We start from the raw sequence: 26,809 nt of genomic DNA, 5'->3' as shown, positions 1-26,809 counted from the left end.
CTGATACCCAAATCTGCTGAGTACTGTCATTCTAAATTGTGTGTAAGCATGTAGTCTTGCTGCTGCACTTAGGTGAAGAACCCCGACTGTTAGCCCTTAAGATGTAGAGGTGCATACTTTATGGGCAGTAGGAGATGCTCAATCAGGGTCATGTGTCACCAAGGCAGGTGTATCCCTGTTTAATGCTTGTTGAGATAATGGGGGGACGCCACTGGGATGGTGCCAGTGCGCAGGGCCCTCGATCGAGGTTATGTTCAACTAATTGCATTGGGGGGGCAAGATGATCTGCATACCTGGGTGTGGTGGTACTAGACCCCACCCTCTGCGGGAGGGGTGGAGAAGTTATGCAATGTCCCAAAGTAATTCCAACAGCTTATGTATATTTGTAAATTGGTGCATAGTATTGAGTGGTGTGTGTTTAATAAATGTACTCTTCCTTTTATAAAGCAAAGTACAGACTGGACAATCAATTATTGAGTGTTATTGCTGCACACCTGTGATGGCGATTAGTAGCCCACACCACCTCCTTGAGTAAGCCTCAGAGTGCTCTGCAACGCTACCCTCTGAGAGTCAGGCGCTACAATTGGGTGTTTGGTTCCCAGTGAAGGACAAATGTAGTCCTGTTATTTGTGCAGGCCTCACTGATGCTTCCTCGTTTTTCAACAGTGTAATAGAAGACTTTCACAAGCGGTTCTAAAATGAGATTAGTCTCTCCAGATGTAGGCAAGCCTGTAGGGTCATATAAACATACAGGGTCCTGTGAAAGCATAAAATGAGAATAAGGAGAATTATGGATTCATTTAGGCGAAGATGGCAACGGGAAACAGCCGTTACAATGCATGTGTTACAATACATGCTTTTACCCCGCATGCTGTTACAATGCAAATGCCTTGTTGCAGAGGGTATAAGGTGTTGGATTTAACTCTCAACACCTTCCCTACTGTTGCACACACTGGAGTTGGAATAGTAAATTATACTATTCCAACATCCAGCACACCCCGACAGCAAGTCGGTGTAAACATTTGCATTGTAACGGCATGCTGGGTAAAAGCATGCGTTATAATGTCATACAACGATGGCAACAGGACATGTGTCAAATATTGCTGAATGTGCCTTCCACCTTTTTCTCAGTTCCACAAATTATTTAGAGGTCAGAGAAGAGCTTTTCCCACCAGGGGAGCCATTGCCTGCCTGGCTGTCGGGAAGACCTTTGTGGTGGCCCCAATGTAGGGTAAAAGGCTTTGGAAGCCACTTCCATAGGCACCCAATCTGTCTAAGTACCCCATGTCAAACCTGGTGGTCCTTGACAGAAAAAGACCAAAGATATCACCAATGCACTTACAGAAAAATCCCAGCACATTGAGGGCATCAATTTATGGCATTTTTGAAGGAAATCCCCTTATTTAGGGGACCTATGAATAGGTCAGGATAGGTCTATTGCAAACACCTACAGGGATGTGTCTTTGGTAAACACCTGCTGGGGTGAGTATAATGTAAACACTTGTGGGTATAGGGCTTCAGTAATCACCAGCAGAAATAGCTCTTTTGTAAGCACCTTAATGAAAGGTTTTCAATCAACACATGAAGGGACACCAACAGGGTCAGATCTCTAGTTACCTACCTATAGGGTCAGGTTTAGAGGGCCAAGTCTCTGATAAACATGGGGAAGTTAGTGGGAACATGTAGGGACAGTTCTTCAGTATACAACTGCAAGAAAAGGTATGCAGTAAACACCTGCAGGGAAAGATTTACTTTATGCTCTTGGTGGGGGAAGGTCTTCCATAAACCACTACGGGTTGTAGCCATGTGTAAATACCTGTGGGCCAGATGAACAGATCTCCTGTAAAACACACAGGGTCAGGAGTATTGTAAACACCTGCAAGGACAACTCTACAATAAAAACCTGCTGTGGTAGGTTATGGTGTACACCTTAAGGGGCAGATCTTCGGTGACTTCTGTATACAGTCAGAGGTGTATATCTTCAGTATATGTCTACACAAATCTGTAGCATACATCTGCTGAGATAAGTGCACTGTATGATCCTGCAGGGACATGTCAGTGGTATTCATGAGCTAATCTAGATGTCTGGTAAACACCTTTAAGGTCAGAACAAGTATGAAATACACATGCGGGGGTAAACCGCCTGTGCACAGTTGAAAAGACAGATCTGCAGTATACATCTGCAGGGACATGCCTGTGGTATGCTCCTGCACGATGACTTCGTCATATACACCTGCGATGACAGCTCTCTGGTGAACATCCCAGAGAGGTAGATCTGTAGTACACACCTGCGTTTACAGATACATATTAAACTCATACATGGACACGCCTTTGGTAAAAACTAGGGGGCATATTAGCAAGGGCCATATCGCTTTAGCAGTACTTTTTGCCACTAAAGCGGCAATATTTATATCAAGCAGGTTAACACTTGAACCTGGGCTGCTATGGGAATTCACAAGGGCATATTATCAAGCCCATTAACGCTGCTTTAGCGGCAGTTTCCTGCCGCTAAAGCGGCGATAATTTTATCGCCTTTCTTAATAATATGCTCCATAGTTTTTAAAGGCAAGCATGAATTAAAGAAAACAAAGCACACATGTCACTTGTGGATCGAAAAACTGGAGGGGAAGTCATATGCATACTTAAGGATTTTTTTAGCTCTAATCTATTAGAAAGGAACTTCACCTCTCATGTGCACACTGAAGCATTATGCTGTACTAATGGTCAGAGAACATTTTATAATGCCCAATGTCGTAGACACTTTTTCTTTCTAATTCAGTCATATCGTTAAAAAATCTCCCCATACTATCATATGTGGAGATGGTCTAGTCAATTAACAGTTGGGCCTTTATGGATTCCACTGAGGGAAAAATTATTTACAGATGCTTTAGTTTGAATACCTTAGCCTCCACACATGCTTTGCATGTACAACTAGGTCTTGTAAATCGTTTTGTAATTATATTGCTGGCAGTCCTACATTGGGGCCTCTGGTTTATTCAGTTGGATGGCAACTCTTTGAGGAGGTTAGTCTAGAGAGATGTTTTTATTGAGCAAATGCAAGATAGCATTTTTAGGAGGAATTTGCATGCTGCTTTAGACCTTTTAAAACAAAATCAAGCGATATTAGCGTCCAAGTCCATGTCAGAACTTAAGTTATTTCTTAAAAATTCAAGTCCAGAACTTAGCATGGAATGAGATATGGCTTCTTCCCTACTTGAATTGTAGAGGCGACTTGGTTCACACTACTTGTAGAATGAAGAGAACGCAACCGTATTTGAAATGGAATATAGAGCACAAAGTCAGAATATTGATGCTTCCTGTTAAACTTCAAATGTACATTTATGGTGTATTACAGGAACCTAGGAAAGATATATCAGTAATGAGTGAATATGTAATTTATGTACTTAGGGAATTCAAGATTTTGAGCATGTTGGTTTTGTCAGTTCTGCTCGGCGCATGCTTCGTTTTAAGTTTTTAAAGCTGCTGTGAATCCATATTGGCATCTTCACTGTAGATAAAGCATGTGCTACTTTAAGCAATCCAGAAAATGAAAGGTCCTGTTTTAAAATCTTTACGTTTGTTTTGTAGTTTTTTAAAAAACTATATTGATTCTGGATTGATCATTGACTTTTGTTGTTGTGTTTGTTTGCCCTGCTCTGCCCATGCCTTGTTTAACATTTTTAGATCTGCTGTTTATCTGTAATGGCATCTTTCCTGTAGGAAAAGCACATGCACTTTTAACCAATCCAGAAAATTAATTGATCTGTTTTATTTTTTTTAATTCTTTTTAGTAGTTTTGTAAAACTTTATTAACTCTGTAGTGATCATTTACTTTATGACACATATTGTTTCTTATATTCGATGTAACTATCCGTAATAAATTCATAGCTTTTGCTCTATTTCAATGTGTAGTGGAGTGATGCTTGTGTATGTCTAAAATAATCAAGAATTCAAATGACTTACTATAAAAATGTGAATATTATTTTAGCAGTTTTTAAAGTATGATCTCTTTTTATGTTTTTTTTACTATGTTTCATGTAAATATGGAGAAGTTGATTGTTTTAATAATTTTGTTGTCTCAAATTTGTGACTAAACAAGAAAGGATTTGCCTGTCTGTCAAGAGAAAATGTCACTAAATCAAAATCATAAAACAAGAACTAGAGCTATATGCTCTTCAACCAGCCCAACAAAATCTCACCAGCTCAACCAAATCAACGTATTACATGTCAACCTTTACAGAACCTTCCAAGAAAGCCAAAGCCCTTTTCAAAATGCTTTAGCACTGCATCGGCCCTCTTACAGACCCATCCGTACCTCACTCAGTCATCAAGTGCAAGGGTCTAAACAAATTCTGCATATACAAGACAAATAATTCCAAACACCACAAAACTAAGCAGACCGCCACTGTTCCTCCCATGTTACGACAAACAATCTCTACTTAACCGCCTTTAGCTCAGCCGCAAAGATGAAACTCACAAAGATTCTTGCAACTCTTACACACAATTGATTGAAGTAAGGCATCCTGACTTCCACCATCATAAAATTACTCACTGGAATATTCCTTGCACCCCTCTTCAACAAAGTAATTGTCTTTGTCACATAAGGCGTCTTCTCCAACACATATAGAACACACCTTCAGATTCTGCTAATTAACGGCCACATTTGCTAATCTTCAACTAAATGAAAATCAGCACCCAACATCTCCTTCTGCACGACTATCAAACTGCCTCCGGGCCACACTGCAACACAAATGAAACAAGAATTGAGGTCATGGAAGATTCCCTTCCCAGATAAGGACAACCACTCTAAATCCTGCTAGACGTCTCGATTGCCTTTGACACTTTCAATCTTTAATCTTTGATCATTATCCCAGCAAGACATGTAGGATTCTGAGACATGGAACTTCACCCATTAAATGGCTGTCTCTTTTACAGATATCAGTTCATCCAGACGGACAGATTTGAATCTCAGCCATGAACAGTTACCTGTGGAGTACCTCTAGCATAAATTATCGGTCCCTTCATTTTCAACCTCTACTCAAAGTCCTCCATATGAGCCATTATAAAATGAGCCTCTCGTGTGTTGAGGACAAATGCATCTTTAAGAAGGTTCGGGACAGCTATCACCTCATTCATTTCTCATCCTTTAATTGTTAACTGGACCAGTAATGCTTTAAGTAGATTCATTCCCCAACACTCACCAAATGTTAAATATCTTAAATTCATCATTGACAGCAACCTCTCCTTAAAAGCACCAAGAAATCGCAGTCATCATGTTGCAGTAAATCAAACTGAGTTTCCCTGAACTCAACGTGGGAATTTAAGTACAAACCCTGGATCTCTCCCACCCATACCAGGGGCCGAGACCTACTTGCTGGTAGTCCTGATTTTACACTTGCCACACAGAAGTGCATCTTTTTACTGCTACTGCCCTCTGTGCCACACAAACTGGATCAGCCAAACGAGGTTGGATCTCTGGAAGCACTGGTGCTAATAGGCCAGAGTACTGCTCTCTTGATTCTGGAGGCAAACCAGTCTGCTGTCCTTCAAGACAAGCCTAAATCTCTCCCTATGAGTACAGTGTTAAGCAACATTGTACTCAAGATCCATTCTCATCTACTGTAAGGCGCAGAACAATCGTATCAAAGCTGTCCTTTGAAGCACAAATCAACTTGGCCACCACGGCGTGCCTTTTTATCTTGAAAATGTTGAGGAAAATCCTTCTGGCAATACCTAAACACTTGAGAAAAACGGTGGTATTGGTGCTGATATCCTCAAGACTGGACTATTGTAACACCCTCTTTTCCAGTGCTCCTAAGCGTAGTATTAAAAACTACACATGATTCAGAATGCAGCAGCAAGAGTATTGTTAGGTATTTCTAAGTTTGACTCAGTTTTCACAGCCTTAGTTCGTCTTCACTGGCTACCTGTTACCAAGAGAATCCAATTTAAATCACTATGCATTGCCTTTAACCCCTTCGATGCTCATGACGGAACGGTTCCGTCATGAGCGTCGGTTGGCCTGTGCTCATGACGGAACCATTCCGTCATGAGCCCGTTGGCTCATTAGAACCTTCAGCACAGCGCGAGAATTTGCGCCGCGCTGAAGGTGTTAAATCTCTCAACAACTTGGGGCCAATGCAGTTAGCGAAATGTTTAAAGCCACATACTCCCTCAAGAATCCTTAGATCTTGGAATCTTAACTGTTCCTAGAGTCAGCAGGGCTAGGTGGGGTGGTAAGAGTTTCACAGCTACAATTGCCAGCCTATGAAAGTCCTTGCCAAACACGCAAAAAAAAGTGTCCAGCCTTCCAAAATTTAGAAAGGGCCTTAAAATCTGGTTGTTTAACGCATAATTTTTATACCCTACTCCATCCTGATCTGTATACATTAAAGGCAGCGCCTAGACACCCCAGGGTATTTGTTGTTCTTTATAAATTCTTCATCATCATCATATCTTGAAGGGAAAGATCTTTTTGTAAACTTGCAAGGTCATGTCTCCATTTTACACCTGCATTGAGTGTAGATGTACCTGCAGCAACAAGTCTCTCTCTCTCTCTCTCGCTCTCTCTCTCTATATATATATATATATATATATATATATATATATATATATATATATATATATATATATATATATATTACCTACTGGCGGTCGCCAGTAGGTATATATAGTTAGGATTTTTTCCCTATGGGATTTCTGAAAATTCTATGTCTAATAACTTTGGCGTTTGTGGACGGAATCGGCTGAAATTTTCAGGAAAATGGCACATTTTGTTTCTGAGCAGCTCCTGGAAATTTGGGGGGGGGGGTCGTCAAGGGGGGGCCGAGAAAAAAGGGGGGTCCCAAAACGCGTTTTTCCCATGTTAATTTCCATAGGGCGGTTGGACTCACTTTTAGCCCGAACGGCTGAATGGATTTCCACGAAACTTGGCAAAATTGTAGGGACTGTTAGCCCGATGTGCCTTTGCTAGGTCTCAATATATGTGCTTCAGTGGATTTTGAGAAATTAACGTTTAAATCAAGATATATATCTGTAACAGCGCTCCGGGCAGCGATCCGGTTAGCGAACTTTTCGCGTATCGGAACTTTGCGATGCGAAGCTGATTGGCCCTCCAGTGTCTGTCAACATTCTAAACAGTCCGGAGCGGCCGCCATCTTGTCTCTCGGTAGGATCGAGAGACAAGAGGAGGCCAAAACAAAGGGGGAAATGAAGGAAAGGGGGCAAGGTAGACCCCTTCTGACCCCCTAGGATTGATGAGGGGGATATTATAGAGCCACGCGGGGCCCCAAAAAAAAAAAAAAATCCGTTTTTTTTCGCCGTAGAGACGCGTCTTGGTAAGCGAACCGGGCAGCTAACCGGGCAGCTAACCGGAAAGCTAACCGGCAGTGTAACGGGAGTCTGAGGAGTAGCTGATTGGCTGTCAACATTGTAAACAGTCCGGAGCGGCCGCCATCTTGTCTCTCGGTAGGATCGAGAGACAAGAGGAGACCAAAACAAAGGGGGAAATGAAGGAAAGAGGGCAAGGTAGACCCCTTCTGACCCCATAGGATTGATGAGGGGGATATTATAAAGTCACGCGGGGCCAAAAAAAAAAAAAAAAAATCCGATTTTTTCGTCGTAGAGACGCGTCTTGGTACGCGAACCGGGCAGCTAACCGGACAGCTAACCGGGAAGCTAACCGGCAGTGTAACCGGAGTCTGAGGAGTAGCTGATTGGCTGTCAACATTGTAAACAGTCCGGAGCGGCCGCCATCTTGTCTCTCGGTAGGATCGAGAGACAAGAGGTGGAAAAAATAAAAGGTGTAAATGAATGAAAGGGCTAAGGCAGACCCCTCCTGAACCCCTAGGATTGATGAGGGGGCTATTAAAGTTCCCTGCGGGGCAAAAGAAAAAAAAAATTGAGATTTTTCGCGGTAAAGGTGCTTCCTGGTACGTTAACTGGGCAGCTAACCGGCAGCGTAACGGGAGTCCGACATATTGTGTTTTTTGAACGTTTGTGATATGTGCACGTGTGGATTTTGTCTAATTAAGGTTAAAAAAATATATATATATCTTTAAGCGTGTTCTGGCGCGCTTACGTTTTGGGTTTGGTTTGCGCTGCAGAGACGATACGTCACGGTTATGCGATGCATCATGAGGCGTCTCACGGGCTACGTGATACGTCACTTAATAAAGAATATATTTTTCAGCTATAGATATTAGCTTTTAAAAAACCAATGAAATTCACAGAAAAAAACATAGGTTATAGACCATATATAGTTAGGAATTTGCATTTACAAAACCTTGAAAATTCACTGAAAAAACCATAGGTTATAGACCATATATAGTTAGGGATTAGCATTTAAAAAACCTTATTTTATTTGCACAAAACCATTGAAATTCCATATATAGTTAGTTGCACTAACTATATATCGCGGACCCGCAATCCACTGCTAATGATGTCACATATTACATCATTCATGACATGGTCAGTGACATCACTGATGACATCACTGATGACATCTCAAATGACATCACTGATGACATCACTGATGACATCACTGATGACATCACTGATGACATCACTGACATCTCATTTGACATTACTGATTACACCACTGATGATATCATTTATGTGATAATACATCTTCAGACTCTAATATAACCTTAGATACACTCAGTGTAAACAGGCACTCACAGACTGTCACACATCCATGGAGTTACTCACACACCTAGTCAGTCATGCAAAGAATCAATCACATCTCCATTTCCTCAACTATACAGTTATACACACCTTACTTATTCAAACATATAGTAACACATATTTACTCTCTTATACAATCCTTGATACAAGTTCACAATGATTCATACAGCCACTCACACATTCACTGGCTCTTATGTTCAGTTATATATATATATATGTCAACTCTCACATGGAGTGTGTTTTACATATGTACTTACTTTGACATGTAGCACTGAGATATCCATTCACTCACCAATATACTCATGCACACAGTCAACTGTCCATACAGCTGTTTCTACATGCACTTTTGAACCCATTCACCTAGGGAATCAACTGCTCAAACATCTATGCACAGAGTTATACACCTCCCAGCCACCCACACACATACTCAGTCTCCCATACAAATACTTGGGCAACCATTCAATAAGCCATATAGTTACTGATATAGCTACTGATTTAAACATGCAGCAGTTTACAGAACAACATAAATAATGATTGCCAAATTAAGACACTTTAATCACTAACCCATACACTCAGTGAGACACATTTAATCATTCTCTCATACAGTCAGTCATGCACCTACTAAATCCTTCATCCAGACACTTATACATCCACTCATTCTTCAATATGTAAGACATATTTTAACTTTACAGAAACATACAGTCACTGGGTGTTGTCATCAGTGATGTCATCAGTGATGTCATTTGAGATGTCATCAGTGATGTCATCAGTGATGTCACTGACCATGTCATGAATGATGTAATATGTGACATCATTAGCAGTGGATTGCGGGTCCGCGATATATAGTTAGTGCAACTAAATATATATGGAATTTCAATGGTTTTGTGCAAATAAAATAAGGTTTTTTAAATGCTAATCCCTAACTATATATGGTCTATAACCTATGGTTTTTTCAGTGAATATATATATATATATATATATATATATATATATATATATATATATATATATATATATATATATATATATTCATTTTCAATAAACATGTGACAAATGAAATAAAGAAATTGAATTTTAAAATATAAAACACCAAAAGAAAATCAAACAAAAGAAATTGGCAATACAATCAGCTGATATCAGAATTACAAAAAAATAAACAATGTTGTCATTAGAAACCCTGACAAAGGGGGAAACGTTGTTTTATGGTCGAAAAAAGAATATGTTGAAGAAGCCCTGTCACAATTGAATGATAGAGCATGTTATTGATTAAGCAATGTGTTGGCACTGAGAGCAATTTATAATGATTTTTATGGAAAATTAGTGGCGTTGAAAAGTGCGGGACTCTTAACTATGGATGAATACAAATTCATAAGGAAAGGCAACCCTACAGTCCCCAATATTTACTTTATTCCAAAGATCCACAAAGATGCACAGAAGCCACTGGGAAGACCGATCATTTCGGCAAATAACAGCTTATTGGAAAATGCCTCTCAATATATTGACTATTTTTTACAGGACTGTGTTCAAATGTTGCCCTCTTACATAAGAGACACCAGTGATTTATTTTAAAAAAATTTAAGATTTTGGGTGGAAAAAAGACTATCCATTGATGACTCGCGATGTAGTGTCCTTATACACTAGTATCAACCACATGGATGGGATACGTGCCCTTGAACACTACTTTGGAAAGAACAAGACAACTTTGTCCCCCATAGCATGATGTTAATTAATATGGTCAGCTTCTGCCTGAATAACAATGTGTTTATGTTCAATAAGACATATTACCAGCAGATGCGTGGGGTCCCCCCGCTATGCCTGTTTACATATGGGCTGGTGGGAGGAGCTGGTCCTAGACATCACACACAAACACCACATGGAAAAGAATGTGAAACTACTTTTACATTTCATTGATGATTTGTGTATTGTGTGGGAGGGCCCCATGGTGGAAGCTACCAATTTTGTCACCGCTATCAACAAAAATAACATCAATTTGAATTTCACTTCAGTTATTAGTGATACAAAGATCAATTTTCTTGATGTTGAGGTATATCTAGAGAATAACAAACTAGAAACCAGAGTTTATAGGAAGGAAACGGCTGGAAATTCAGTGCTTCACTCCTCAAGCTTCCACCCAAGACATCTGGTTGAAAGCATCCCTGTAGGAGAGTAGGATCTTCTTACTATGGTTACTCCCACTTTTTGCTGGTGTTTCACTGTTTTTCGACTTTAGTCTGGCTGGGGCACTACTAACCAGGACCCCAGCCCAGCTGCTTCCTCTCTAAATTGATTGCATGAACATTAGGTACACTCCAGATTGGTTACTGGGTTAGCCTTGTGAGTCCCTAGGATATGGTACCTTAGGTACTAAGGGCATAGGTACCCCAGAGGCCTATCAGGGGCTGAATCATGTATTATCCCACCCCTAGGAAGCCTTCCAAAATGGCACCACAGGTCTGCTACTGCAGCCTGGGTAAGGTGATGCATGCACCACTCACTAAGATATAGGTTACCTATATCTACCTTATATCACTGACACATATAAACCTATAAGTCACTCCTATGACAGGCCTTATCAATCCTGAAGGCAGAGGGCTTGGTTTTGTGTGAGAGGGTGCCCATGCATGAGCAGGACCACTCTGCAGCTTTCGGAATCTATTCTCTGTAGCTGTTCTGTGATGCAGACAGACCATACACTCTTAAGTGCATTATAACCTTGCGGTAATTGCTAACTTTGGAAAGGCTGCATGGAAACATGTTGTGTTTGGTGTCCAACACTTTGGAATCCTCCCCCCCTCCCCCGCCAGTCCTGGCGGCGGGGGTAGAATTCCACCCTTCTTGAGGGAGAGACATGTACACACTGACCTAATCAGTAATAGTTTAAAAGAGCCCCAGCATCACAAAATGGATGCTGCAGCCACAGACACGAGTCTGGCCTCCTGCTGCTGGACGAAACTCTGGCAGGGGAGGCCTGGACAATAGGTTTCCTGTCACAGGGAGGTGTAACCACCACCCAGACAGGCTTTAGTGTATTGGGGCTGGGTGGGTGCATTCATACAATGCTTTTCAGACAGTGCTGGGGGCACACTTGGTGTCCCTGTGCATATCCCAGTTCAAACCAGTTGCAGGGGCACTCAGCCCTGCTCTGGCTCTAAACTGGACAAAGGGAAAGAGGTGTAGCCACCCACCTCCCTGGATCCTCCCATAGGTGGGTCCCCAGAGTATGTCCAACCCCCTAACTTAGGATAAGTATGGGAACCCAGGGGCATATTATCAAGGACAGGCGATACATTATCGCCGCCTTGATCGGCAGGAAACTGCCGATAAAGTGGCGATAATGGCCTTGATAATATGCTCGATGAATTCCAATCGAAGCCCATGTTAGATGTGAACACATCTAACATGGGCTTCGATTGGAATTCATAGAGCATATTATCAAGGCCATTATCGCCGCTTTATCGGCAGTTTCCTGCCGATAAAAGCGGCGATAATGTATCGCCTGTCCTTGATAATATGCCCCCCAGTCCTTAAGGATTTTAGATTACACCTGGTTGAAACTCTGCAACATATATCCTGGAACTTCGACATTCTACATAGACTAGAAGACGGAAGAATCTCCCTTGGGGTCAAGAAGTGACTCCCCTGTTCAAACATGCACCAAAGAAGCATCTTGCCCGTCTGCATTTCCAAGGCGTGACGTGGGCCCGGTACTCCTGGACACCGTGCACATTTGCCAGTGCATTGACATCATGAGCTTTCCAAAAGTTGGGCATTGGGCTACTTGTAGTCCAAACCGCGAACACCATCTGCACCGAAGATTGTGGGCATACACTTCATGAGTGTTCCGTGAGCCTGCTTCTAGCATTTCTACTTGAGGCCCCTTCGCGATCCCTGGTTCGTCGACTGGTGGGTCCTCACAAAGGTAACTCTTCTGTTCCTTGGGCTTTCCTGATTGATCCAGATTTGCTCTGACTCCCCTCCAAAGGGTGAGTCCTTCAGACCTTGCTGGTCTGCACTGAAGCCAATCTTTACTTTCTGCATGGGTTCTGTTGCCAAGGCTTGTTGGGTCCAATCCGGTAACTGACAGCGCAGCACTCGACATCCTTTGTGGGACAGCTTGAAGCCAGCTCCTGGTTGTCCTCAACACCTCCTGGTCCTCGTGTCTGAAGAGTCAAGCTTCACCTGAAATTACCTGACATCGGTTGACATCTTCTCATCGCCTTCCTGGTCACTGGCAAGTGACCTAGACTCTGTCCCCTCTGCTTTCAGGTTCTTCAGATCTCTAATTCACCCTTGGATCCACCCGGACACTTTCCACTTGGTCGCCTGCAGCACTTTTCAGCAGCTCGCCATTGAAATTGATGACGAAACCCGACACGAAAAGACACCTATGCACCCGGCTTCCCTAGGTGAAGTAACTTGAGAACTCCGGTGCTCCCGTGGGGGTTGACTCTAGAACCTCCTTCTAAAGGGGTTTCCTCCAAGTCCTCTTCTAAGTGTCCTTAATCTGTAATTTTCCAACCGCGACTTTCCCAATAGAAGTTAATGGTGATTTGCGGATGTGTTTAGACACTGCACGCTTCCCCCGTGAGTCCCCTCTGTCACTACCTTGGGTGGTTTCTGGTGGCCCCAGCGGTCCTGAAGGCTCTAGGCCTTGTATCTATGCAAGTCGGGGTTCTTATACCACTTTCTTAATATATGGTTTGGTACGCCCCTAGGGCTCAACGTATATTGTGCTAATTTACTGTGTGCTATTAAGTTTATCAAATGTACTTTTGCCTCTAGCCTCATAAAGAGACTAGTGGGATGTGTTTAGAATAAATACATATATTTTATATATATACCTGGTGTGGTTCTCTTTTTATTTAATGATTCACAAGATTATAGAATGGTAAAACAAGCTGCTTTACATTCCTCCAAGACTTAGCCAAAAGGCTGCTCTCCACAACTACCACTAGGATAGCTTTCTATAAAGGTTGTCTTTAAACTACCATCAATAAGGGTCGTTTGGACTTGTGCAAGGTGCCCACTACAGTAGTGGACAGCATATGCCAGGCCAACTTCTCACAATCCCCTATGGGGAAATGTTGCGATTAAAAAGAGTCTGCAGCAACTCCAAAGATTTAGCAAAAGCACAGCAGGCGAGCAAAAAGAGATTCTTATCCCGTGGACACTCTATTAAAACAGTAGATCCTGCGACCACCAAAACTCCGGGTCAAGATAGATGCCTCTTACTGAAAACAAAGGAGAAAGATTCTAGTCAAAAACAAGAACCCATTAAGCTTAGACTGATTCTAGCCTATAATGCACAGGACAAAACGATAAGAAACATTATGCAACACCTATTGTACAGAGAGACCCAGTTATAGGAGCAAAATTACCACAAAAGTTGGGGATTACATGTAGGAGAGCGTCATCAATGCGTAATAGTTTAGTCAAAAGCAGCCCTGAAACCACGGATCAACAAAATTGGTTGACACAGCGGAATGGGTTTGCAAAATGCAAAAGCTGCAAGGCACGTCAGAATGGAATAAATAAGAAGACATACAAAACTCCCTTCAGTGAAAAATAAATTAAAATCAATAAACCACTTCACTGTAAAACTGACTACGCCATATATGTTTTAGAATGCTACTGCAAACTAAAATATGTGGGAAGCACTACACTACCTGCCAATAAAAGAATCTTACAACACATCAGGGCTATCAATAATCATGATCCATCCTACCCGGTGGTGAGGCACTTTAGGAAAATGCACGATAATAACCTCAAACATTTTTCGTATTACTTTATTGACACAGTACACATTAATAGAAGGGGAGGTGTTTGTTAATATGAGGTTATTTGATTTTGTTGCAGGAAAGAAAAAACGCAAATCTGACCACAGTTGATTCCAGCTTTAAGATTACAGTTCACAGATTGCTCACTTGAGCTTGATTGAGAGAAAAAAAGTTTAACATGGACTGATGCACTATATCTGAACATTAACCCACTTGGGTAGAATGGAATGGAATTTATATCACTAATTATGGTTTAGAATGGACACCGGAGGATTAACAAGTACCGGTTGCAAATAGTTGCAGAGTAATTTTTTTATGTCCATGATTGTATATCCATCCTTGAGTTTGGCTAACCCACTAAGTTAAACAAGCAAACATACGCAATGGAAACGCCATGCTCGGTACTGCATACTCCCTAAGTGACAAAAGTGCATGTGCCTGGTAAAGAGATGTGCCTCGGTATAATATAGAAACATAAACGAGAAGAGGCTGCAGAGGAAAAGCAAGAACATGAACGACTTAATAAGAGCAGGGAAGACGCTATACACACAAGATGAAATTATAGGGGCAATGTGCACTACATTTCACTAAAGAATGCCAGCGACAAACTGCACAGGGACACAGTGTGTTGGAAGGAAGGTGGGGGCAGTGGAACAAAGAAACATAGCAAATAGAGTGAACCGAGGAATTGATGCCGAAAAGTGCGAATGAAACGCTGCAGTGAGCCATGGGAAAAGAAGGAAACTGCATTGGTACGGAAGGAAGCAAGCTGAACAGCAGGGCTGTAAAAGGAGGCGAGAAGGGAGGAGAGAAGAAGAAGGGAGGGGAGGCAAAGTGGTGGGAAAAGGAGAGAGGGCATGAAGGGATTGAAGGCAAGGGAAAGGAAGGGGAGATGGACGAGATTAAGAGGAGCCACAGATGGACTGCAGAAAAAAAGAAGGGAGGAAATGGTAGAGGAGAAGACTCGAAAACACTTGAAAGAATAGCGAGAAAGGAAAAAAAAGGCTGCACGAAAAGAAGGGCATTAGAAAACAAGAACAAACGGGGCCATCGTCAGGAAATAAAGAAGCAAGTAAGAGAAGAGCTATAGAGAGAAGAAAAGAGGGAAATAAAAAAGTGCAGGGTGCGAGACAAGACCTAATATGACTTAGAAATAAAAGAGAAAAGTCACAAGCAGAGATAGATTACTCCGTAGATGAGCAGCCTCGAGGCTGGGCTGCCCCTCCTGCAGGGAAGACTTAAAGGACAGCAAAAGGTTCGAATAAACTCGACGTAAACAAGCAAAAGCAAATGGTGGGGGCAGGAGGAGAAGTCGCAGAGCGCACGCTGGGCGAAGCCCTTTGATGTGCTGTGAGCGGCCGGGAATGAATGATTAGGGGAGGAGAAGCGGGAAACTGAAAGTACGGCCTGCCTGCGGCCGGCCATGAATAATTAGGGGAGGAGAAGCCCTGGCCGTGAATGCGTGTGCATGTTTGCTCACGTGATTCACGTGAACTGCAAGAAAACCGCGGGGCTGAAAGCCCTTGGTTTGAAGAGGATTTTGCCGACATGAATTCTCGCTCCGCTCAATGCGCTTGCGCGCATTGATAGGTCGCGAGACCTAAAAATGAATTGTAAATTACAAAATAATTTTTATTTTATTTGTTCTCATAATGTAATCTAAGTTGACTATAGAATTGTGATCATGCCAATATCGATTGCAAGCTTGCATCAAAACGCATTGCATAGTATTTTTACTGTGTTCACTTTGACCAACAGGAAATGAACTCTGTTCCTTTAAATGTTTTTCACTTGGTTGTAAATCTTACCCGTGAGCAAGGAGTGAGGTTAACTCCGAAACGCGTAGGGACACCCGTTTTGCCAAATAAAAACGTCTGAACTGCATCGAGGCCACGGCTCCAGTGAGTTTGTTATTCTCGTAAAACTGGATTGTGTTTGAGATATATATATATATATATCAACCCAAGTTTGTCCTGCAAATGAGCCCGCACTCCACAAAGGTAAGTTGGACACCAACATTTATTTCCAAGTAAAGCAGGCATTTCAGTTCCTGATTTTCCCCATGCATTGCCTGACGCGTTTCCGAGAATCTTTCTCCTTTATCAAAGGCGCATGAAAAAGACTGCAGTTAAGCCCCACAGTTAGCACCTCCTTCTGTGATAATTGGATTGGCCTCTGGTGTGCCTCCACCTTCGATGTTCTCTTTTCAAATGTAGGCACTGTGGGACTTGTAGTATTTATCTTATTTCACTTTCTACCCTCCAATGGGTTCACATTGTTAAGCAGTTTTTAAAAAGGGCACCTAAACTGAAAGTCCCGCTTTTACTTTAGTTTAGGAATACCTGCAATTGCCGTTTCTTTGCCTGGCACAAGTTCCAAGTCACGAACCCTTTTCTTTTTTCCGGGCGGTGCGTTCGCTCCACGGCTGGACCTGCCGTGTTTTAAATCAACCCAAGTTTGTCCTGCAAATGAGCCCGCACTCCACACAGGTAAGTTGGACACCAACGTTTATTTCCAAGTAAAGCAGGCATTTCAGTTCCTGATTTTCCCCATGCATTGCCTGACGCGTTTCCGAGAATCTTTCTCCTTTATCAAAGGCGCATGAAAAAGACTGCAGTTAAGCCCCACAGTTAGCACCTCCTTCTGTGATAATTGGATTGGCCTCTGGTGTGCCTCCACCTTCGATGTTCTCTTTTCAAATTTAGGCACTGTGGGACTTGTAGTATTTATCTTATTTCACTTTTTACCCTCCAATGGGTTCACATTGTTAAGCAGTTTTTAAAAGGGCACCTAAACTGAAAGTCCCGCTTTTACTTTAGTTTAGGAATACCTGCATTGCCGTTTCTTTGCCTGGCACAAGTTCCAAGTCACGAACCCTTTTCTTTTTTCCGGGCGGTGCGTTCACTCCACGGTTGGACCTGCCGTGTTTTAAATCAACCCAAGTTTGTCCTGCAAATGAGCCCGCACTCCACACAGGTAAGTTGGACACCAACATTTATTTCTAAGTAAAGCAGGCATTTCAGTTCCTGATTTTCCCCATGCATTGCCTGACGCGTTTCCGAGAATCTTTCTCCTTTATCAAAGGCGCATGAAAAAGACTGCAGTTAAGCCCCACAGTTAGCACCTCCTTCTGTAATATTTGGATTGGCCTCTGGTGTGCCTCCACCTTCGATGTTCTCTTTTCAAATTTAGGCACTGTGGGACTTGTAGTATTTATCTTATTTCACTTTTTACCCTCCAATGGGTTCACATTGTTAAGCAGTTTTTAAAAGGGCACCTAAACTGAAAGTCCCCTTTTACTTTAGTTTAGGAATACCTGCAATTGCCGTTTCTTTGCCTGGCACAAGTTCCAAGTCACAAGCCCTTTTCTTTTTTCCGAGCGGTGCGTTCGCTCCACGGCTGGACCTGCCGTGTTTTAAATCAATATATATATTTCTTTTTCTTTCCAGTCCTGATTTCATAACATGCAAAGCAGGCACTGACTCCATGGGATGCTATAAATCAAAGAAAAGTTTATTCCATGGATGAACCCAGACGCTTTTTGGATGACGAGTCCACCATGCGCCTGTACACACACACAAAATATATATATATATATATATACACACACACACACAATGGCTGAAGTCTGAGTGTGTCTTATGATACTCAGCCACATTAGTTTCTTTAGAGGATCTCAAACCAGATTCTTGAGAGTTGAGTTTACAAAAGACTCACCAGCATAGGAAAATTGCACCGTTGTCTGAATTTTCCGACAAATGATAATTTGTGTTGTTTATATTGTACCTTGTACAGGTAAATGTATTTATTTCCTCTGCCAGCCACGATAAGTGATGAACATATCATGGTTCTCTTGTAGGGCTGTCGCCGAAGCGATGACGAGGCACTAGAAGAACAGATCAAGCGGACGAGTGAGGACTCAAGAGCACTACGGGATCTTCTACACTGTGAACAGCACAGTATGAAGCAGAGCTTGGAGGAGCTGCAGCGACTGCACAATCAGGTGATGTGATGTGATGGGATGGGGTTTTTATAAAGCGCAGGTTGCACTCCAAGGAGCATCTTTGCGCTATAGAAGAGATTTAAGAACCCTGGTAATTATAGAGGGAAGGGGGAGGTATCTAGACTAGGATTTTACATTGCTGTTCGGAGAGAGTGAAGATCCAGGTTTTGAGGGCCTTTCTGAAAATTGTTTCTGTGGGGATTTGACGGAGATGAGAGGGAAGAATGAAGGTGAGGGCTGCATAGTAAACACACAACCAGGCGGATATCACCTCACAGTATGTAAGGTGCTCAGTTTAAGCAGGCATGCAGAGAAGAGGCACGGCGTCAGCAGATGGGGATCCCATGGTTGGTTGTATGTCAGATTGTTGTGCACTAAACATTGTTCTGCAAGAATACCATAGCCAAAACTATGGATAACCAAAATATTGTGGAATTATGTATATAATGGTACAAAGTATAGGTTTAATATTCATAACTATACACCTTGACAATATATATCTACTAAGATATAGCAGTGTTTTTCTATCCCCAGTGCATACGTACTTTATGCTGCTACGTACTTACAACACGGACACACCTCACGGAGAGCCTTTCAGTACATAAGCTATGCTTTGATGATTTTCCCACATTTATGTCTGCTGTACAATACTGTATGCATGTAAAGTTTGATATATCTTCAAGATTCATAGATTTGGAGTTAAGTATAGTCAACCTACATTATTTTGGCTGTCTATTTTGTTGTTAGGATATTCTTGTAGCATTACCTTTAAGGGCATATGTACAAAGAAGCGACGGAGCGCAGAGTTAGCCTTCGTGGCTTAACGCCGTGCTCCGCCACTTCTGAAACGCAGGGCTGCACCATACTTACAACAAGACAGTGCAGCCCTGCGTTTCCCTCTGCACTGTCACTAATTTCAGCAGCCTAGCGCCAACAAAGGCACCCTCGTGCAAGGGTACCTGCATTGTGGGGAGTGATTGTTTATGTGCAGGAAGGGACACCTTCCTGTACATAAACAATTATGCATGGTGTTTTGCTGTTTTTATATGTGCTGCACAATGCAACACACATAAGCATCAAAAACTAGGAGAAATAAAGCATTGTGCCTTATGGCGCCCTGTTAAGACCAGGATTTCCCTGGTCTTACTTTTGGCACTGCCCCATATTTATGATGGGGCAGCGTCAAAATCAGTGGGTGTTGCGGCCGAACGCCCACCGCAACACCCATTGCCCACCCCTTTCACGCTAAGTCTAGCGTGACAAGGGGGCCTTATTTACAAGGTGACGTTAAGCAATGTTGAGTGGCTTAACGTTGCCTTGTAAATGAGGCAAAGCCCGAATCGCCACCACAACATTAAAAAAAGTGACCATCTGATGGTTATAGGGGCTTGTAAATATATGCCCCTTAGTACACAATGTCTCGCTAGCATGCTCAGAGGTCAGCATACAACCATTCAAAACCCACAGAATCAGCAAATATCCAAGGGACAGTCACAGGATAAGTAGACAACCAGGTGAGGGTTGCATGGTCCGCAATAGCACGCAACCTCTGGGGGTGCCTATTGTACGTACCCAACGGTGAGATGTACTGAATCAGCATATGACCTGCTAAGGGTTATCTCGTCAACCAAGTGAAGGTTAATGCACAGCTATGTGAGGGGTAACTCACAACCCGCATGCATCAACACACAACCAGAGGAGAATCAGTTAGCACAACGTGAGTTGCTGGGTTCACACACATCAGTACCATGCTCACACTCAAATTAAGATGACTTATTGCAGGTGGAGGTGTCCCGGGTAGTATCTGGCATTAGGAAGCAGGCAAAGCTGGAACAAGGAAACCCAAGACGCAGTGCCACTTGCACTGTTAGACCCATGAATCCAAGAGCAAGTAGAGGTAATTATCTTTCACTCACACAGTTTTGTAATATTCCACAGGGACTTGACCTTTAATGTTCTTTCGAGTATCCCACAGACCCCTATAGCTTCTTTCAAATATACCTACATCCTTGTCAAAATGTGCTTGTTAATGGCTTGCTTTCAGGTTTGCCTCCCACACTTTAACATTGAGTTTCAATGAGTAAAAAGAGGGACAAAAGGGTAATCAGGAAAAAAGAGACATTGTCAAAAATCAGAAGCAATGGCCCATTATTATATTGATAGCAGACTCCATCCAATACTGAGAACACTGCGGTCGCCCCCCTGACACTACTCACATGGAATGTACACGGCTTGGGAGACAAAATTAAGAGGGTTCTGGTACTGCAGGCTCTCAAACGTCAGGCCCCAACGTTAGCACTCCTACAAGAAACGCACTTCACAGGCACAGCGTGCAAAGCACTGGACAGGTGGGGATATAAAATGGCAGTACACGCCGAGTTTTCCTCAGGTTCCAGGGGAGTGGGTATATTGATACGGAAGTCTTCCTCCTTCATACTCCTGCAGACAAAAAAGGATGATCAGGGGAGATTTGCAGCGGTGCGAGGTCAGTGGGAGGGGAGGATTATTAACGTAGTGTCGGTATACATTCCCCCGGTGCTCCATACAGTAGCACTTCCAGATCTTATGGAATTTTTACTTGCACTGCCCGAGGGGGACCTAATCATCGGGGGAGACTTTAATGCCACGATGAGTGCTGACTTGGATAGATACTCAGTAAAAACACAGACACCTGGCATCTCCCGCCTACAGAGTTTCACGGAGACACTCGGGCTGATTGACATCAGGAGGCACCAACACTGCACAACACGACAATGTACATTTCATTCGAACGCACACAACAGTCTCTCCAGAATAGACTATTTCCTGACCTCCACTAGTAGTTTACAAAACATTATAGAAGTAACGATCAAACCTAGAGGCATCTCTGACCACTCACCGGTAATGCTGACTTTTTCCCTTCACCACGAGACCCGCAGGGGGACATACCCCATCTACCCTGGATACCTACAGGTTCCGAAAATTCGAAAAGAAATCCGAAAAGGCACAAAATATTTCTTTACAGAAAACGCTGCATCCGCCAGCTCCCCATCAGTTTTGTGGGAAGCTTATAAAGCGGTCATTAGGGTGCAGGCCTTAGTCTCCATCACGGGCTATAAGCTAGACAAACAGAAAGATTTACTAGACCTAGATTCAGAACTACACTCGCCAGAGACACAACACTCAGCAGATCACTCCTCATCCTCGGCACACACATTACACCTTAAACAACAACAATATAGAGATTACCTGCGAAAGGAGACCGTGTCCAACATCACTGCTACAGGGTATACGACGTAGGTGACAAGGCTGGGAAGCTCTTGGTGTGGCTAGATGGGCGGGAGCAAAGTATTAGGGGTATAGCACAGATGCGGACGGACGAGGGACAACTGACATCAGACCCACGGGAGATAGTAAACGATCTGGCGCGACCCTTCCGAGACGTCTACACGTCGACGTTGCTTGTGTAGGAAGAGGAAGCGGCGGCTTCCATACAAGACACAGTAATGCCCAAGCTCACTCAAGAGGCCTCCATGGAGTTGAAGGCAGATCTTAGAGAGGAAGAGTTGCAAACCATGATATGTTCATTACAGTCCGGGAAGGCACTAGGGCCTAATGGGGTCCCAATAGAGTTGTATAAACAGATGGCAGACGTCCTCCCCCCCCCACTTATTAAATATGTACAACGACAGCCTAGGAAAAGGCGAACTGCCGCAAGATCAGCAGCTAGCCACCATAGTGGCAATTCCGAAACCCGGAAAGCCCCTGACCGACTGCGCCTCCTATCGTCCCATCTCCCTGATAAATGCAGAGGCCAAAATTCTGGCTAAAACCTTGGCCAACAGACTAGTAGCACACCTCCCGCACTTAATCCACCCGGATCAATCAGGTGCCATGCCAAATAGAAACACTGCGCTGAATCTCAGGCGCCTACATGGGGTGATGGCCAAAGCACAGGCCCTGACGGAGCCGGCAGTCGTTCTATCCTTAGATGCAAGAATGGCTTTTGACATGGTGGAGTGGAGTTTTCTTTTTGCAATCCTTAGCTACCTGGTTCGGACCGAAATTTTGCGCCTGGGTCCGCCTCTTATATAATAGCCCGCGAGCGCTTGTGATGGCCAACGGGCACATATCGGACAGCATACCGCTGACAAGAGGTACACGCCAGGTGTGCCCCCTGTCACCGCTCCTTTTCGCGTTGGTGCTGGAGCCCTTGGCTACTCAGATCAGAGGAAACCCCTTTCTGAAAGGGATCCGCTGGGCGGAAGGCTGGGAGGATCGTCTGTCCCTCTATGCCAATGATATCCTGGTATACTTGACAGACCCTGAACGTTCTCTACAAGTGCTCCTTGAGATCTGTGACAATTACGGGAAAGTCTCAGGCTACACTATCAACTGGTCCAAGTCTGTCCTGTACGTACTGCAGGGACCCACGCAACGTCTCCCTGAAAATTGTCCACTTCTGGGCTCCCATAGTTCCTTTAAATACCTAGGCATTCATATCACAGCTGGACCTGCAGATTTCTTCACCAAATATTTGATGCCCCCACTGGAGGGGTTGAGGAAAGATGTGGCACATTGGGAGCTGCTCCCCCTAACACTGTTGGGAAAAGCAGCATTATTTGAAATGATGGCCTTACCCTGTTTTTTATACGCCCCTGAAAACACGCCGTACCCAGTGCCTTTAAAATATTTTAAGCAAATAGCTGCACAAGCGTCCACACTTCTGTGGGGCAATAAGCTGGCTTGCATAGCGCAGGCGAAACTGAGTCGCAGTTGGTATGACGGAGGAATAGCGCTCCCTAATGTCCAATTGTACTATTGGGCGGCTCACCTCAAAATTATTAACCAATGGATACACGCCCCACAAGATGACCCAGCCTATAGGGCAGACAGGGCCCAGCTGGGCACAGGAGCTATGCTTTCAGTGCTCTACAACAAAGACCAATGGGACAACATTGGTATATCCACAATAGGCGACCTGAGGGATAAAGGAAATGTGATTCCGTTTGCCCAGCTCCGACAACAATATGACTTCGCTCCATCTGAGGCCTTCCGATACACGTAAATCAGACATGCGCTGCTGGCGGCGCTACCACAGGGTACGGAGGTCCCTGAGGCTTCCCCGCTGGAAGACAGGCTGCTCACAGACTATCTGCAGAAACACGCCACGTCGTTTGCTTACCGTAAATTGATCAATAACCTGCCGGACCCTACAACGCCGCTGAGGGAAAAATGGATGGTTGACGTGGGAGATATAGACGAGTCAGAGTGGCAGGAAGCGCTGGCCTCTCCTTAGGAGGTAGGGATACCAGCACAGCTCCTTCAGCTTAAAATTCTGCACCGCACATACCACACTAGATGCACCCTACATAAAATGTTTACAACAAGGGGTGGTGAGGGACAGAGTCTCCGAATTAAGCAGAAAGCTCTCACCCAGTCAAGAGATCAGGGCTAGATCCAACACCGTTTTTTAGCTCACTGCACCATCCCAGTTTCAGAACCTGGCTGTATGCAAATTAGTCTGTTCCTGTCCCAGTGCATGATGGGAACAGGGCAAACCAAACTACAAAAGCCAATTCTTACACTGGGAAGGAAACAAGCTCCCGGGGACCGGTTTCTGGCATTACAGCCGTCTTCAGCCCGGTTTGCTTGAATCCTGATGGTGCAATGAGCAAGGGTCTCACATCTGAGAATACCCTTCCACACTTAGGGTGGACAAAAATATTTACAACAAGGGGTGGTGAGGGACAGAGTCTCTGAATTAAGCAGAAAGCTCTCACCCAGTCAAGAGATCAGGGCTAGATCCAACACCGTTTTTTAGCTCACTGCACCATCCCAGTTTCAGAACCTGGCTGTATGCAAATTAGTCTGTTCCTGTCCCAGTGCATGATGGGAACAGGGCAAACCAAACTACAAAAGCCAATTCTTACACTGGGAAGGAAACAAGCTCCCGGGGGCCGGTTTCTGGCATTACAGCCGTCTTCGGCCCGGTTTGCTTGAATCCTGATGGTGCAATGAGCAAGGGTCTCACATCTGAGAATACCCTTCCACGCTTAGGGTGGACAAAAATATTTACAACAAGGGGTGGTGAGGGATTTTGGCCACTATAGGTGTGGCAGGGTATACTCAGACATGAGCCACCATATTTACAAATATCTGGAGCAGCCTTGCGTTTTCCCCTGCGTTGACGCTACACTTAGCAGTGTAGCTCCAATGCAGGCACCCTTGCACCATAGTGCAAGGGTGACTGTGTGCGGGGGAGGATTGTTTATGTGTAGGAAGGTGTCCCTTCCTGCACATAAACAATCTTTAAATGCCATTTTGTCGCTTCTATGTGTGCTGCTTAATGCAGCAAACATGGAAGTCACAAAATGGCTTTTTTTTTTAATAAGATTGTTTATGTACAGGTAGGGGGACCTTCCTCTACATAAACAATCCATGGCATTTTGCTTTTTCCATGTGTGTTGGACAAGGCAGCACACATGGAAAAAGCTAAAACGAGGAGAAATTATGCATTTCTCCCCCTTTCGCCAAGTTAAGACCAGGTTTTACCTGGTTTTATTTCTGTCGCTGACTCCTATTTACACTGTCGTTGTAAATAAGGGGCAGCATCAAAATCAATGGGTGCTGCGGTGGAACGCCCACCGCCACACCCTCTACCCACCCCTATCACGCAAAGCATAGAGTGTAAAGGGACCTTATTTACAAGGCAGCGTTAAGCCACGTTAAGCGGCTGAACGCTGCCTTGTAAATAAGGCACTGCCCCTTTCGCCACCACAACTTCGTAAATAGTGCCGTTATGGTGGCGATAGGGACTTGTACATATGCCCCTAATTTTTCAAACATCCTGAAACCATGTAAAGTACAGTCCCCTTGAACTGTGGCATGTGCGCTTTTTGACTCCTACTATTAAAAAGATCTTGAGTAAAGTCTGAATGTATCTCTTTGTTTCCATCTAAGGTAATAAGTCACATTTACCAAATTCCCACATCTGGTATTGGTTGGCGATTGCATATATTTGCTGTTGGATTTTTTCCACCAACACATATCTTTTATACAACATTGTCTTGTACTTACTGTCTAGTTTTTTGCTTTTTGTCCCATCCCACCTTGTAATTGTTTTTTTACCTTAAGTCATTGGCGGCTGGTACGGTGGCAGTGGGATTAGAAGAGGGGGCTAGAAAAAAAAGAAAAAGACTCACCTACTCGTCACCGCAGCCTGTTCCTCCTACTCGATGTTTTACTGGCTCCCGGCAGCACCCAGGCTCCCCTGAGCCAATCATGATGCTGCTGACACCATAACAGCAGCTTCGTGATTGGTCTGAGCGCCGTCGTTCAGCACTCAGATGGGTACTGACAGCTTGTGCACGTTCTCCACCAAGGCTGTGCATTACAGCCCGGTGGAGATCATGCAAATGGCACATGACTAGCTGGCCCAAGATGGCCAGCCATACTGTCGTGCGCACTTCCTGCAGCAGCAACCACCCCTCCTACCTCAACGTCACGGGAGCCCAGCCAAGCCCCACCCCACCCTAACGTGGCTGGAAGATACTAAAAATAAAATGATATCTTCTGTTATTATCAGTATATATTTCCTTTTACACTGCTCCGAGAGCAGTAGGGCGATGCTCCTCCACCTTTGCGGAGGAGCCGCCACTGCCTTTAGTACTCAAAAGCCGGATGGCCAAATGCTAAATAAAAACCCGTAACTTGAAATAGAGTTGGCCCAGAACCTTGTGACGCCCAATGCATCAACACACAATTAGGTGGGACAAATAATGAGTTCTCACATAACCTGGAGATGGTCACAGCGTAAACACTGAGTCCTGTAAGCCAGTCTAAGCATTCACTGAGGTGTGCCATGCAATAGCAGCATTCGAATAGGGGAGTCACCATGTGAACACACAAGCTGTAGAGTCAATCGGTTTCCACATCAGATCCTCCCTGGATCTGCAGTTCTCCTACAGTTTGTGAGAGGATCTACACAGGGACCGTCTGCTCCAGGCGCATTCTGAGAGCTCATTCAATGTCCTGACATGGGTGTTTTTGTCTTTGTTTGTGGCAGGTGAGACAGCTTAGTGTGGAAATGAGTACCATCAAAGAAGAACGTGACCGCCTGCGATCGATTTCTGAGGATAAGGGACCCAAGGAGCAGCTAGCGAAGGCGATCCGTGATCGCGACGAAGCCATAGCCAAGTAAGGACTCCAATAACGTCAATGAGTCGGTGGGACAGGAGGGAGATGGGTAGAATATTTAAGGATGTGCTCACGCTCTGTAACTCCAGAGCGATGGGGCAACTCTGACCATCGCTAAAGTAGTTTGGAGCATATTTAAAGCCCCGTTTCATCGCTCTTGCACCAC

General features: G+C 43.9%; 1 protein-coding gene across 2 annotated transcripts in view; it reads left to right on the top strand.

The window, feature by feature from the left end:
- BICDL1 (BICD family like cargo adaptor 1) overlaps positions 1–26,809 on the top strand; it is a 327,422-nt gene that overhangs the window by 245,412 nt on the left and 55,201 nt on the right. For both annotated transcript variants that reach the window (XR_015300878.1, XM_086942877.1), the window contains exons 7-8: positions 18,322–18,465; positions 26,513–26,643. Coding sequence is in view for 1 of the 2 variants with exons in the window: in XM_086942877.1 (XP_086799003.1) it covers positions 18,322–18,465; positions 26,513–26,643 (275 nt within the window). In the remaining variant the exon portion in view is untranslated. The remainder of the gene's footprint in view (positions 1–18,321; positions 18,466–26,512; positions 26,644–26,809) is intronic.

This window comes from Lissotriton vulgaris, chromosome 11, assembly GCF_964263255.1.
Source record: "Lissotriton vulgaris chromosome 11, aLisVul1.2, whole genome shotgun sequence".
Lineage (NCBI taxonomy): Eukaryota > Metazoa > Chordata > Amphibia > Caudata > Salamandridae > Lissotriton > Lissotriton vulgaris.
The sequence above is the reverse complement of the archived record's forward strand: the minus strand, read 5'-3'. Positions and strand labels throughout refer to the sequence as shown.